The sequence below is a fragment of the Micromesistius poutassou genome (genome assembly GCF_964030765.1).
Source record: "Micromesistius poutassou genome assembly, chromosome: 10".
NCBI classification, from domain to species: domain Eukaryota; kingdom Metazoa; phylum Chordata; class Actinopteri; order Gadiformes; family Gadidae; genus Micromesistius; species Micromesistius poutassou.
In genome coordinates this window covers 5,722,178-5,734,489 of record NC_140280.1, presented here as the reverse complement: position 1 = coordinate 5,734,489, position 12,312 = coordinate 5,722,178, and the positions used below count along the sequence as shown (strand labels likewise).

Here is a 12,312-nt window from a genome sequence, read left to right as displayed (position 1 = left end):
CTATGTTATGGAGGCATTGGTTTTCTTTGATTATACATATGTAAACTACCTCAAGCCAGTGATTGTTAGCAGGTGAGACGTGTTTATTTTTCCTCTTCAAATTAACACTGATTAACATACTGATTAACTTTTCCACCAATCCGAATTAAACAAATACTAAATCTTAAAAAAAAAAAAAGAAATCCACCGTACAGAACACTATCAGACAGATTGTTCTGAGGCATTTCATATTTCACAATTATTTTGTAACACCTTTCTTTGTCCTTGCTCTAAATTTCCATTGCTTCTTCATGTAATCCATAAGAACGCTAGGCCAGACACGCGTGCTTGTTGGTTGGTCACTCATGACAACCTCAGGCAGGTCCTGGGCCTGTGGTGGAGAGCTCCGGCCACCTCTAGATTCTCTCTCCAATCTGTAATTCCTCTCTGACTGGTCCCGGCTGATGGAGAAGATGTTCTGGTGAAAGGCATAATCTGAAACAACCTATTATCAGCACAAACATAATGGTGAGTAATGAAAGGATGAATGAAGCTTATTAATATATCAATATAAATAACACATTTACAAACACCTTATAGGCACTAGAATATAGTATGCATTGCATTATACAATATATTTGAATTGAACATTTTGTATTCAGTCCTATGCATCAAGTAGGCCTGGCCTAGGCTACACTGATTCAAACTTTAAAAAAAAATGTTACTCCTTAATGAGCCATTCATGGGAGACCCCCATTGAATATGCAGTGTGTCTGCTTATCTATCGCCACCTCTTTGTGCTAAACAACCTAAAAGAAAAGTAAGTGGGTTTGATGACTTCATCTCATAAACAAGTAGGCCTGTTATATCTGCACTAGTATATCTATATCTACACACTCACATCTGCACACGCCAACTGTTCACACAAAGTCTGAATATTTCTTACTCAAACAGAAGCATTGCTGTATAAATGTCACAACTTGACACAGTAACAAGATAGTAAAGTGCCCTGAGTTTGAAACTCCCAGTATCTGCATCTGAATTCACTGTAAGCTTTGGATAAAAAGTGTCTCCTCTAAATAACTAAATAGTAGTAATTATGTTATCCCAGGACCCTTTTTCAACATTGGCAGCATTCAATGCTTAAAAAAGAAGCACAGCCAATATAAGAAGACAACATTTGAGATGGTCACCAACCTGTTCCTGGAGGAGCTCTTCAGAGGAGAGCACTGCTGACGAGGAGACCAGCAGCAGAAGAAGCAGCCAGGACCCTGGTCTACAACGCCAGGAAGGCAAGGAGCAAGACATCTCTGTTCCCAGCCACTAACGACTTTAGTAAAGAGTTTAAATTTGCGCATGCCTCAAGCTACATGAAAATAGGATGACGTGGACAAGTACATGTTTTTTTTCCTCCTTGCTCCAAGGAGGCAAGTTTTCATTGTTTCGGAGGAAGGAATTGCGTTTGGATTAGCCTCATATAATGTAAACTTTCATGCTTAATGAATGCCCATATGTTATTCATCAGCCTTTGATAAGACCATGAAACCATGAATTATTGTTCTCACACATTCTGGAAGCACACACGTCCTGCTACTGTATACGTGCAAACACCTACTGAGCCAGAATAGACATTATGTGAAAGTAGTCCTCTAATTAGCACCTGCTAATCTTTGCCTGAAAGGTGCCATGCAGAGCCCTATTAGAAACCATGCTTGTATGCAAGGATTAAGAGAGCTGCCTAATCAGCTGCAGCAGGTCTCAGAATTACACACCAAGAGCTCATTAAAAATGAGGGGAAAGCTTTGATATTTTATGGGTAGAACTTGGAGCCTGAGGACTATAAGGAGGCCCTGTTTTCAGGTTGTCCAACGTCACGATGAGGGGGAGGAGAGGCATCAGAGATAGGAGAAGGAAGGACAGTCAGGTGTTCACAGAGATCAAGTGTTAACACAGTGCATCGTGAGTGAACACAGTGAGCTGCTATGTAGACATATGGCACACTTCCAAATGGAAGCCAAGGGAGAACCTACCATGCAATCCTAAACGTAAACATATATGAATTAACATTAAGGTGTCCGTTTGGTCATTTTGAATCCAAGATGTAGCATGACCAGCAAACTACATTTAAGAGAAAAGCATTTTTATATCTCAAACTATTCTGATATATATCTATCCATATATCTATATATAGGTATATCTATATCTATATCTGTATATATATATATATAATAATAAATTCATACACACACCCACACGATACTTGAATAACTTAAAAAGGCTCAATCATGTAATTTTTAATTAGTCAACATAGCGTAAATCATTCATTTTTATGCTTTATGATAGTGAGATAAACAGGAAGGTATTGGAGAGAGAGGGGTGGTACGTGTTCTACCCGGTGAGCCACCGAGACGCCCCCGTAAATCATTATTCATGAATTTCTCAACAAGCCATTGAGTAGCAATTATGTCGTAAGTATATTTAAAAAAAAACTATTTGCCCTCCTTCTTTTCAATCTGAATGGTGTCAAACAAGATCAAATCCAGCTCACATTGAACCAACAATGCTCATCAAAGATGCAGTTGGAATTGAGCTTATACAAAAAGGTTAGACTTACAAAATCTCTTAACTGGAGTTAAAAAACATGCTATGAAAAAAGGTTTAAATATTTTTTTTCAATTCAAGCAGCATTAAGTTCTGAGTGGCACCAAGGAAGAATCCAGGAGTGTATGTGTACTTGTTCTCCTGATGGTCCAAAACAAACATCTACTATACATAAATGTTTCTTATCCTAGCTAGAAAACATTAAAATGTGTGGTTATGTTATCTAAGCCTAAAATACAATGCATCTTAAATCTCGAAGCGGCTACACCATGTTTACAGTCAGTGTACAGCCCATCAGAATGATTTCAACAGGTGATGCGGCTTGAGTGTTCCTCGAAGCTGCATCACAAAAAGTGCAAGGATGTTGTGTCAATCAAGACTGAGTTAACATGTTGTGTTGGCAGTAGACATGGCCGACCAGCAGTCAGACGTCAGCTGACTGGCTTTAGCGGAGTTCAGTCTAATGACCACTTCCTGTTTTTTTTTTTATTATTACGAGCGGGTCACGTAGTTACTGCCGACGTACAAGAAACAAAACCGTACATTTTTTCTCTTCCATTTCCAAATGAAATAAATCACGGTGCCTTTCTTACAGTTCAAAACATTTCTATGGTTATACATTTTGCAGAAGTCCACCAAAAATGCAGTAACATTGTAGTTTTTATGATTATGCATTTGAGAATACATAATGAAAAATTAAAAAAAATCGATTTCACAGGCTGCACAATATACAAACCCACTAACGTTTCTAATACAGATGACACATTTGATCAATCCAAGAAATTATTTATGTACACAGATCATAAACAGACTCAATAGTGTTGAGTAAATGCAGCGGAACTGTTAACTATAGGAACTCTAATTACTATGATATACATTTTAACCATTTAAAAAGGCTTGAAAACAATAATAACAAGTTAGAGTCTTAATAACAATTAAAAGAAAGTGTTAAAAACATAGATATCATGAGGACATCATGATGTATCATTTTGGTAAAAAAAACAAAACAGTTTGGAGCTGAAAATAAACAAAAAACCCTTATATTGTCTCGGTTAGTGCTTATGGAAAAACTTTCGCATAGACAATTGCTTTCTCCACCAATTCTACCAGCACTGAATAAATGTTGTTTCGATTTAGATACATCTATTCCAAATGTATCCCCATTACCAGCCATAATATGTTGTGTATTCAATAAAAACAGAACACTTTTTACCAAATATTGACAGACTTCAATAACAAAAGAAAAATCAGAAATGTTAAATATTTCTGATACATTGCACAGTTTCTGAAACGATTACACTAGGGCCAGGTGTTAGAAAAGAGTATTGCTGAGGAGTGTTGATTAGCCAACATTTAGGTGTAATCCATTCTTTTCTTTACATTATTGCTTATATTACCTCAAACCTATGTGTAATTGGATTCCTCAGGCTTAGGATAAAGTACAGGTTTACTCCACGTGTGATACGATCGCTACATATATCTATACGTGTCAGTGGTAGTGGTGGTGGTTCAATTAAACATTTGCTTTGGCTCTATGAAATAGTCGATGAATGCGTATGTGCAAAAACAGATTACAGATTATTGGGGTTAGTATTCTGACACAATCACACTAAAGTGACGAGTGTTCTTCCAAAATCTCCACAGCTAAAGACTGGGTCACGAGTGACGACTACACATCCACGCGCACACACTGCTAGAGACTGCGGTGAGATGAGGGCACGCCTCTAGACGGAATCCCCATCAGGACAAAACAATCTAGGAGGCTAGAGACTAGAGTAGACGAGGGGCTTGTGCATGCCCCCACCCCTCCCTCACACGTCCAGCCCACCTGTCCCTAAGAGCCGGGCGGTGTCATCTTCGGTGGGCTGCACGGCCTCCACCGTCTCCTCGCCCTCAGAGTCTGAGCTCTCCTCGGGAGAGTAGTAGCCCTGGTAGCCCAGCAGCGGTGAGTCACAGCGGGGGGACGGCGCCAGGCACTGGGCGGTGGTCACGGAGACGGTGGCGCAGTAGGAGCTGGCCAGGCTGCCGGACGGGGAGCCGGGGTTGGAGGGCCGGAGCAGTGGTGTGCGCTCAGAGTCGCCCTCGCCGCCCCCGCCCTCGGGGTCCCGGCGCCGGGCGGTCACCTCCACTTCCTCCTCCTCCTCCTCCTCCTCCGACTCTGAGTGGTCCGGGTTGGGCCGGGTGACACGCTGCTTGCACACGGGGCAGGTCTTCTTGCTCTGCGTCAGCCATGGATCCACACACTTGGAGTGGTAGGCTGGAGAAGGGGGAGGATAATGGGTGTATATCAATGGGAAAAGATTGAATATCTCTGCACATTCAAGGTGTTATGCATCCGCGGCTGTGCAAGCAAAAATAAATAAATCATGTTGATTTAATTGGACAAAACATTTGAGTGTTCAAAAAGTATCCTCAAAAGTAGTTAAATTTAAAAAAAAGAATTATAAACCAAAAAAGTTAATACAAATGACAAACGCAGTAGAAAAAACAAAGCAGTGAATAATTGAATTACCATGAGAACACGGCAATACTCTCAGCTTATCTCCATCTTCGTAGTCATCCAGACAGATTGCACAAACATCGTAATCATCACCTAAAAAAAAGTTTAGAGAAGATCAAAGATCAAATACATTATATGTGAAATATATCTTCACTATGTATGAAGCAAGTCATCAAGTGTAATGCAACTTTGCCATGAACCATATCACATACACGGCAGATTTGTATTAAAAGAAGCATCCTCAGTTCAATCCAAACTGTAATAGCATAATTCTAAATAACATGGCAGAGATGAACAGAGAATGGCCCTTGAACCATGTTGTGTGTGTGCGTAGAACACACTACGGAAAAATCTGGCACTACTCCAAGGCAAATGTATCTTGTGGGTATATCACATGAAAATGACATTACAGTAATTTCTAGGAATCTCCAGGAAATGTCTAGGAATTTTCCCAGGAACAAGCATAATAATCAATAGGGGTTACCTTTTCTAAACTTGTGGATTGGAATGCGCTTCAGTTGTTCCTTGGACAGGCGATTCCTCCTCAACCGTTTTCTGTACTGCACACAGCGTACAACCTGATCAAATGAGTTGGAAGAAATAAAGATTAAAACAGGACAATTTACATATTTGATCATAGCAAAAGAAAAAAATATCTATTATATCAATTCATTGAATGAATCATAATATACAAGTTTCACTTTTTAAATTGAATTATTGAAATTAAGTGCATTTTCCACAATATTCTAATTTATTGAGGTGCACCTGTATAAATATTTCTCACAACATTTTGAATGAAAAATCAATTAACTCAATGGTGAGGTGTACCATCCAGAACAACCCAAACCAAAAGCCGTTGGAAATCATCACCATGGCAACACAGCAGGACCACATACCATGACGAGGCCCATAACCAGCATGATGAGGCCCACCACTCCCGTGAAGGGAATGAGATAGTACACGAGCGGGAAGGCCACCTCCACCTTCAGAATCACATAAGCCCTGGAAACACAAGCAGCCACACAATATAGAGGGTTACAACATTTTGAAATGTTTACAGCATGTAAATTTTCTTAAAACCACCAAGGTTTGTCTAATGTGTTCTGCCAATTAAATAATCTTAAAAACACATTGTTGTTTTTAGATGCCTTAAATAATGTCTTTAATCATTTAGAACTGGGCTTTAAAAAAATAATTATATATATATATATATATATATATATATATATATATATATATAAAAACTGCAAAGGTTTCAAAAAGGCCAAATGGGCCTATGTTCTTACCCTTCGTCTGGAATTATATGTTTCCGGAGAACTTGGGAGGCGTAGTAGCTGGTGAACACTGCAGGGATGTCGATCTCCTCCGCAATGGTTTCTAGAGAGTCAGAGTAAAGACTACTATTGACAACACACACAACTTGACAGGAAGAAGACTTCTTTATGTATATGTCTATTTCTTATGTGTATTTGCATGTCGTCGTAGGTCCCCTCCGGGCCATCTTGGTTCCCTCTTGGTTCTAAAGGCTAGCCTGCTGGGGGCCGCTAGGTGAGAAAAGCCCAATGAATGAAGTGCATCTGCTAGAGGAGGCCTCACCGTTGCTGGCGTTCATATTGAGCAGGATGTCCGAGTACATGTTGTGGATGATGACAGCACTATAGCCAGCCTGCTGGGCGTGCAGGACCTGGGAACAAAATTATAGACTTAGATCTTACTGTATGGGCCTTATTCACCTAGTGGCCATCTTGGTTATGTACAAATAAAATAAAACATTCATAAAAATGTTTTTGTCACACACACACACACACACACACACACACACACACACACACACACACACACACACACACACACACACACACACACACACACACACACACACACACACACACACACACACACACACACACACACTAAAATCTGTCTGATTTGAATTCAAAGCAATGACTGACCTTTATGTCGAAGTTACATTCAAAACGTTTGATCAGAACTATGAATTTAGTGAGGTTAGCTTTGGCATTGCCTTGGGGGGGCAATGGGGGTGGGTCTATTGCTGAACAGGCATTCATTGGACGAGACGCCACCAACACACCCTGATGGACAGAAGGAAACACATTAGTATTATGAGGGGATCAGAACAATTGTTTTGCTCTGATCATGCATCATTCTCTTCTTCTTTCTTACCTTTAGACCCTCCTGGGGGAGTTCGGAGCCAAACAATGCCGGCAGGTCCTCGAACAACGATGCGCTCATATTCACGTAATGCTAGAATATACCGGAGAAGTAAGGAATAAGGAGACATTTTGTGGATTACAATCAAATTGAATTAATCACAGATTGGACATTCGGTTATCAAGTACAGTAGAGCAATAACCATTAAAAAGAAATGCATTTAATATAAGAAAGAAAAAAAAAGACATCCATGTAAGCAATATGAGTCATAAATACTATATATAGCTTGTACATCATACACTATTGATTATCCATGCAAGGGAAAAGACTCACTGCGTAGATGTAGGCGTGCGTAGGTGAGGGTGTCAATGTGCAGCACAGAGCCAGACAAAGGCCCAGCCGAGCGCCGATGTCCCACACGCCAGAATCCACCATTCTGCCTTCCCAAAGGTGCTACCGAACTGTGGGAAATCATGGAGAAGAAAGAAGTACATGTAGATGTTGTGACTCTAGGCTGATACCATACCATGACATTGTAACACTCCGATCTCCCCCACATGAAGCGTGCATCTATTTTACGAAACGTGATTCTTATCACATTCTCAGTGCCTGTAGGAACCTAACTGGTAATCCCAGTGTTGACCTAACTGGGAACCCCTGTGTTGACCTTCACTTCCTGTTTCCGGTTCTGGATCTTATCTGTTTATTTGGGAGGCAACACGTGAAATGTAAATGACACAACTGAATATCTGATATGCATGTCGAATCTTTGTCGATGGTAAAAAACCAACAACATTAAAGCCACTTATTAACGAGTCTACACTACGTGTGTTAAGGTCCTGTTCCAGGTGATATCAGTGGCTAGTTAGGTCCTGTTGCACGTCCCCCTTAACGATAAACCACAGCGAAACAACCCGTTAATCACACTGTTTCGGGTAAAAATTAGACATATGAACTGTATTTCGAAGTATCACTTTGAAACCAGAGGATGTGGATTATAGTTAACGTTAGCTAAGGCTCATCTAGCAATGAGCCGAGGAACACAACAACCCGAACCCAACCGAATGGTCACATAGTCACATTTGGACAAATATACGTCAAATTATAAAACACAGATTGATTTAAAAAAAAAAAAACGCCGTCCTCGAGTGGACATACCTTAAATTTGCTTCGCGTTAACTTTGTTGTGGTTGTTGTTGTTTCTTCTTCTAGTTCTTCCTTGTTTGTATAATGTGTTGTGGTGTCGTAGTCGTGCTAATACGATACTCTACTGCCCCTGCTGGCCCGGAGGAAAACAGTTTTCCTATTTTTATTGAACCTTTATTTATTCAGGAAGGCCATTGAGAGAAGGCTCTCTTTTTCAATGACGCCCTGATTACAACATACAAATAAAAACAGGAATACAAATGTGCAATAGATAAACAGTAGGTCAAACAGCCAGAACAACCTTTCAATACATATAAATAATACAATACAACGGGACAATTAAGAAAGCTATTTAAAACACAAGCAATCCTAATTTAACGACATAAATTATATAATTATAAATAAATTATAAATAAATCATGTTGTTAATTTAATTGGACAAAACATTTGATCACTAAAACGACTCCTCAAAAGTAGTTAAAGTAAAAACACAACGCATGCTTGTGTAATTGCACTAGATAATCAAGGGCAGGAGTCACTGCTGGGGCTTGTTACCTGTATTATGCAACATTTATACAATAGGTAGAGTAGGCATCATGGTTTGGATGGGTAGGAATCGATCACTATGTATAAACAAAGAATAACGAGAAGTTACTTTTATTAATCAATCAATTAATCAATTAATCAATCTATGAATCAATCAATCAATGGTAGGAACGTGCATATTGTTTAAATGTCACCGTAATTAGTCACTGTTTTATCTTTGTTTTTATGTCAGTGGTTATATCCGTTTTATTTACATATTTTTCATTAACACTATGATAATAAAGTCAACCAATGAACAAAACAATCAAACAAAAACACTATGTGGCAATATTGAGCCAAATAACCTTTCGAATCTGTTCCCTAAAACAGCATCCTGTTTTCAGTATTTATTTTTTTCGATGGCTCACTCATTGAACTCTGTTGAATAGAAACTGAAGTTTGCTGTAAACATTCAATAATCCTTCAATAACTATGGAGACATTTTACTGTGTAATTATGCCTATTGCATAATTATTTAATTATTCCCATAACACAAAAGTGTAATTAAATGTCTCATGTGTTTTTAACCGTAAATGAAGCCCTTATCTCAATGGGATTACATATGAAACCGGTACAATCCAGTTCTGGATGACCCACTCAAATATAGAGAGATCCTATTATGATAGCTTTGATTCTACTATGTGTATCACTAATTGTTGTGGAAATATTAATCCTAACTATGATATACAACTATGTACAAATCGTATTAACCTTGTTTAGATAATAACTAGTCTATTTAAAATTAATTGTATACATTTGCCTTGGACCTAGAGATACCTCCCTACCCCTCTCTAACTGAGAGGTGTTAAGATAGTTGGCATTTGCATCGCCACTGTAGCCAAGTCTATACTGAGGCCAATCAGCTGACTTATTTGTTGTGTAGATTCCTTTAACTGTCTGACTTTCAGACCTGCAGACATGTCCACTTCACCCTGTTGCAATTTAACTTGGCCTGACTGACTTCAGCTATGACCAATCCTAAACTCTCCACGATGGTCACTCCCACTCACCTCTGTTACCTTTCTATTAACTACCCACAATGTAGATGCCTTCCCCTGGTTTCACTGTAAGATTATTCTTCACCCATTGTCTCACTGAATGTATTCTTGGTAACTTTGCTACCTATGGGTATCTTCCCATGATCATGCTCTAAGATTAAATCAAATATTTTGCTGCCCGAAGTGTCCTAAAAATAAGTAATTCTTCATCACTAATTGATATGCATCATTGCACTGAAGGCTGGCATTCGGTAAAACTCATTCTGATACAATTAATTTGAGACACTTTTATTTTGTTGAACATAACAAGTGCTGTATCAAAATCAAGTAAACCAGTTTCAAGCAGATCAAGCTGATTATACAACACTTTAATCAAACACTTCAACATGCAAAGAGTTCAAGATGTCAATTCTAAAAGAAAAGGCTTGCATAGTGTGAACATGTGATGTAACATAAGAGTCCATTGCTTCTCAGAGGCGTGTGGATGTGAATATCTAGGCCCTAGGTCTGAACACAGGCCACACCGCCCTCCGGTCCAAGATGGCATCATTTCACAGAGTCCTCATGACAGTCTCAATGTGCTCTTAAAAGAAATGAGACACACAGCACCTGACAAAAAAAAAACAAGATGAGCAAAAAGAAAAACTCAAACAAGCAATATGGTTTTTTTGAAGAAAAAACAAAACAGAAGAGGCATCCATTGTGAAATCAAAAAAATATTATATATATTTTTTTAAATCCAAGGAAGAATACTTACAGGAAATCTTTCCCACAGCCCAGAGGCCCGAAGAACATTTCTGTCGGTTGGCAAACTTTTCTACAAACCCCACTCAGACTGGGGCAGGACCAGGGGAAGGCTGCTGCCTCATTCTCAACAACTGAAGGAACAACCAGGATGGAGGGTTAGGGTCTGTTTCTTTCTTTCGCTCCATATTTCTTTCAATCTATATTTTGTTCTTTCTCATCCTCCACATGGCCAATGGGCCGAACATCCAACTTGTCCAAGGTGTGGTCTCATATACTTCTCGGGCGAATTAAACCCTTTCCATCCAAACAACGTATGTATTCGTTTGAGCAGAAGACTGCTGGCCTTACTATAGTCGAGTGCTGCTACATTGAGCTAAACACAACGCTTTGCTCAGTTCATAGCTACAATTCCATGGCACAGCTGGTCGGTTTCCTTGGTATCCATGATAACATTTTAAGTTTTCTAAAGCATTGACCACAATACATTACAGACACTAACACATCACAAGAGACTCAGAAGAAGATAATCAGGGCAATAAAACTCAAGAATACAGAATCAGTATCAAGACTCACAACCATGACTTACAATTCAGTGCCAAGACAGCCAAGAGAAGCAAGACCCAGACTCGGTGACAAGACATCCTTAAACAGCACTGTTACCTCGAAGCAGTAGTGTATTAAAATGAAGGCTTCCTTACAGGTTCAGCTTTATCTATGTCTCGGGGAGGCATGTGTGGTTAAAAGCGCACAAGAGCCCCTATTCTATTTTTATTATAGAATTATGCCAAGCCTTGAAAGAACGTGCTTGTACTTAATCACATTTAGGATAATTAGAAATCCAAAGACCTTGTGACATTTGGTTGTCATGGGACAGGAGAAGAATTCTTGTCAAAGAGACAGAAAAACACATTTTCCCCCTCCTAATTTAAAACTCATGTTCCCACGTAAGGTATTTCAACGTGAGCGAGAGTACAGCTGTTTTGTCAAAAATAAATAATATATCTGGTGGTTATCACTCAATAACTCACTCACTCAATTCTAATAAAGTATATGAATCAATGTTATGGAAAAGTAGAGATTAAACTAAGGCTAGCTGGCTTTAAAGAGCCATTTTCCAACTCAGTCCATTTACTTTTTAAAGTGTGTATATCGGTTATGTCATCCAGATAACAATCACCCAATATGTTAGTATATTATTTATTTTCACTTTCTGCTGTCATCATAATGAAGTCATGTTATGATATGACATGACATGAAAAACAAACATTTTAAATAGCATGAAGACAACATCAGGCTCTTGAAGTCTATAGGGAACAAAATGGGTCATTAAGTCCATTTCATGTTTCCAATCTCTGGGGAAGGCCATTAATGTTACAAGTGAGGCCACAATCAAGTCTCGCTGGTCACCCAATAGAGTTAATGGAGAGGAGGTGAGAGGTGAACAGTAAGCTGTGTCTCACTCATGGGACACCGCTGATGCAACACGACTGCGAATCTGTCAAGGCAACAACAAAGAACAACAATAACCTAGAATGGAATATTCAATGGGTGTTCAAATGTTAGTAAGCATTTAGTAAAGCATTT

The 12,312-nt window shown here is 39.1% G+C and overlaps 1 protein-coding gene across 1 annotated transcript; it reads right to left on the bottom strand.

Annotated features, from left to right (window-relative positions):
* Positions 1-3,051: 3,051 nt before the first annotated feature.
* On the bottom strand, positions 3,052-8,471 carry rnf167 (ring finger protein 167). Its single transcript, XM_084474588.1, has 10 exons — positions 8,411-8,471; positions 7,586-7,713; positions 7,265-7,345; positions 7,033-7,173; positions 6,677-6,764; positions 6,367-6,457; positions 5,977-6,082; positions 5,565-5,658; positions 5,093-5,173; positions 3,052-4,837 (listed from the first exon to the last, which is right to left on the bottom strand). Exons 2-10 carry the CDS (start codon positions 7,685-7,687, stop codon positions 4,392-4,394), a joined length of 1,230 nt encoding a protein of 409 aa, XP_084330714.1. The 5' UTR covers positions 7,688-7,713; positions 8,411-8,471; the 3' UTR covers positions 3,052-4,391.
* Positions 8,472-12,312: the final 3,841 nt, after the last annotated feature.

Excerpts from the sequence above, each read along its gene's own strand:
- rnf167 (XM_084474588.1), bottom strand. The coding sequence starts at position 7,687 with ATGGTGGATTCTGGCGTGTGGGACATCGGCGCTCGGCTGGGCCTTTGT. Across the intron at positions 7,174-7,264 it reads TCCCCCAGGAGGGTCTAAAG|GGTGTGTTGGTGGCGTCTCG; the intron begins GTAAGAAAGAAG and ends TCTGTCCATCAG. Across the intron at positions 6,458-6,676 it reads CAATATGAACGCCAGCAACG|AAACCATTGCGGAGGAGATC; the intron begins GTGAGGCCTCCT and ends CTGACTCTCTAG.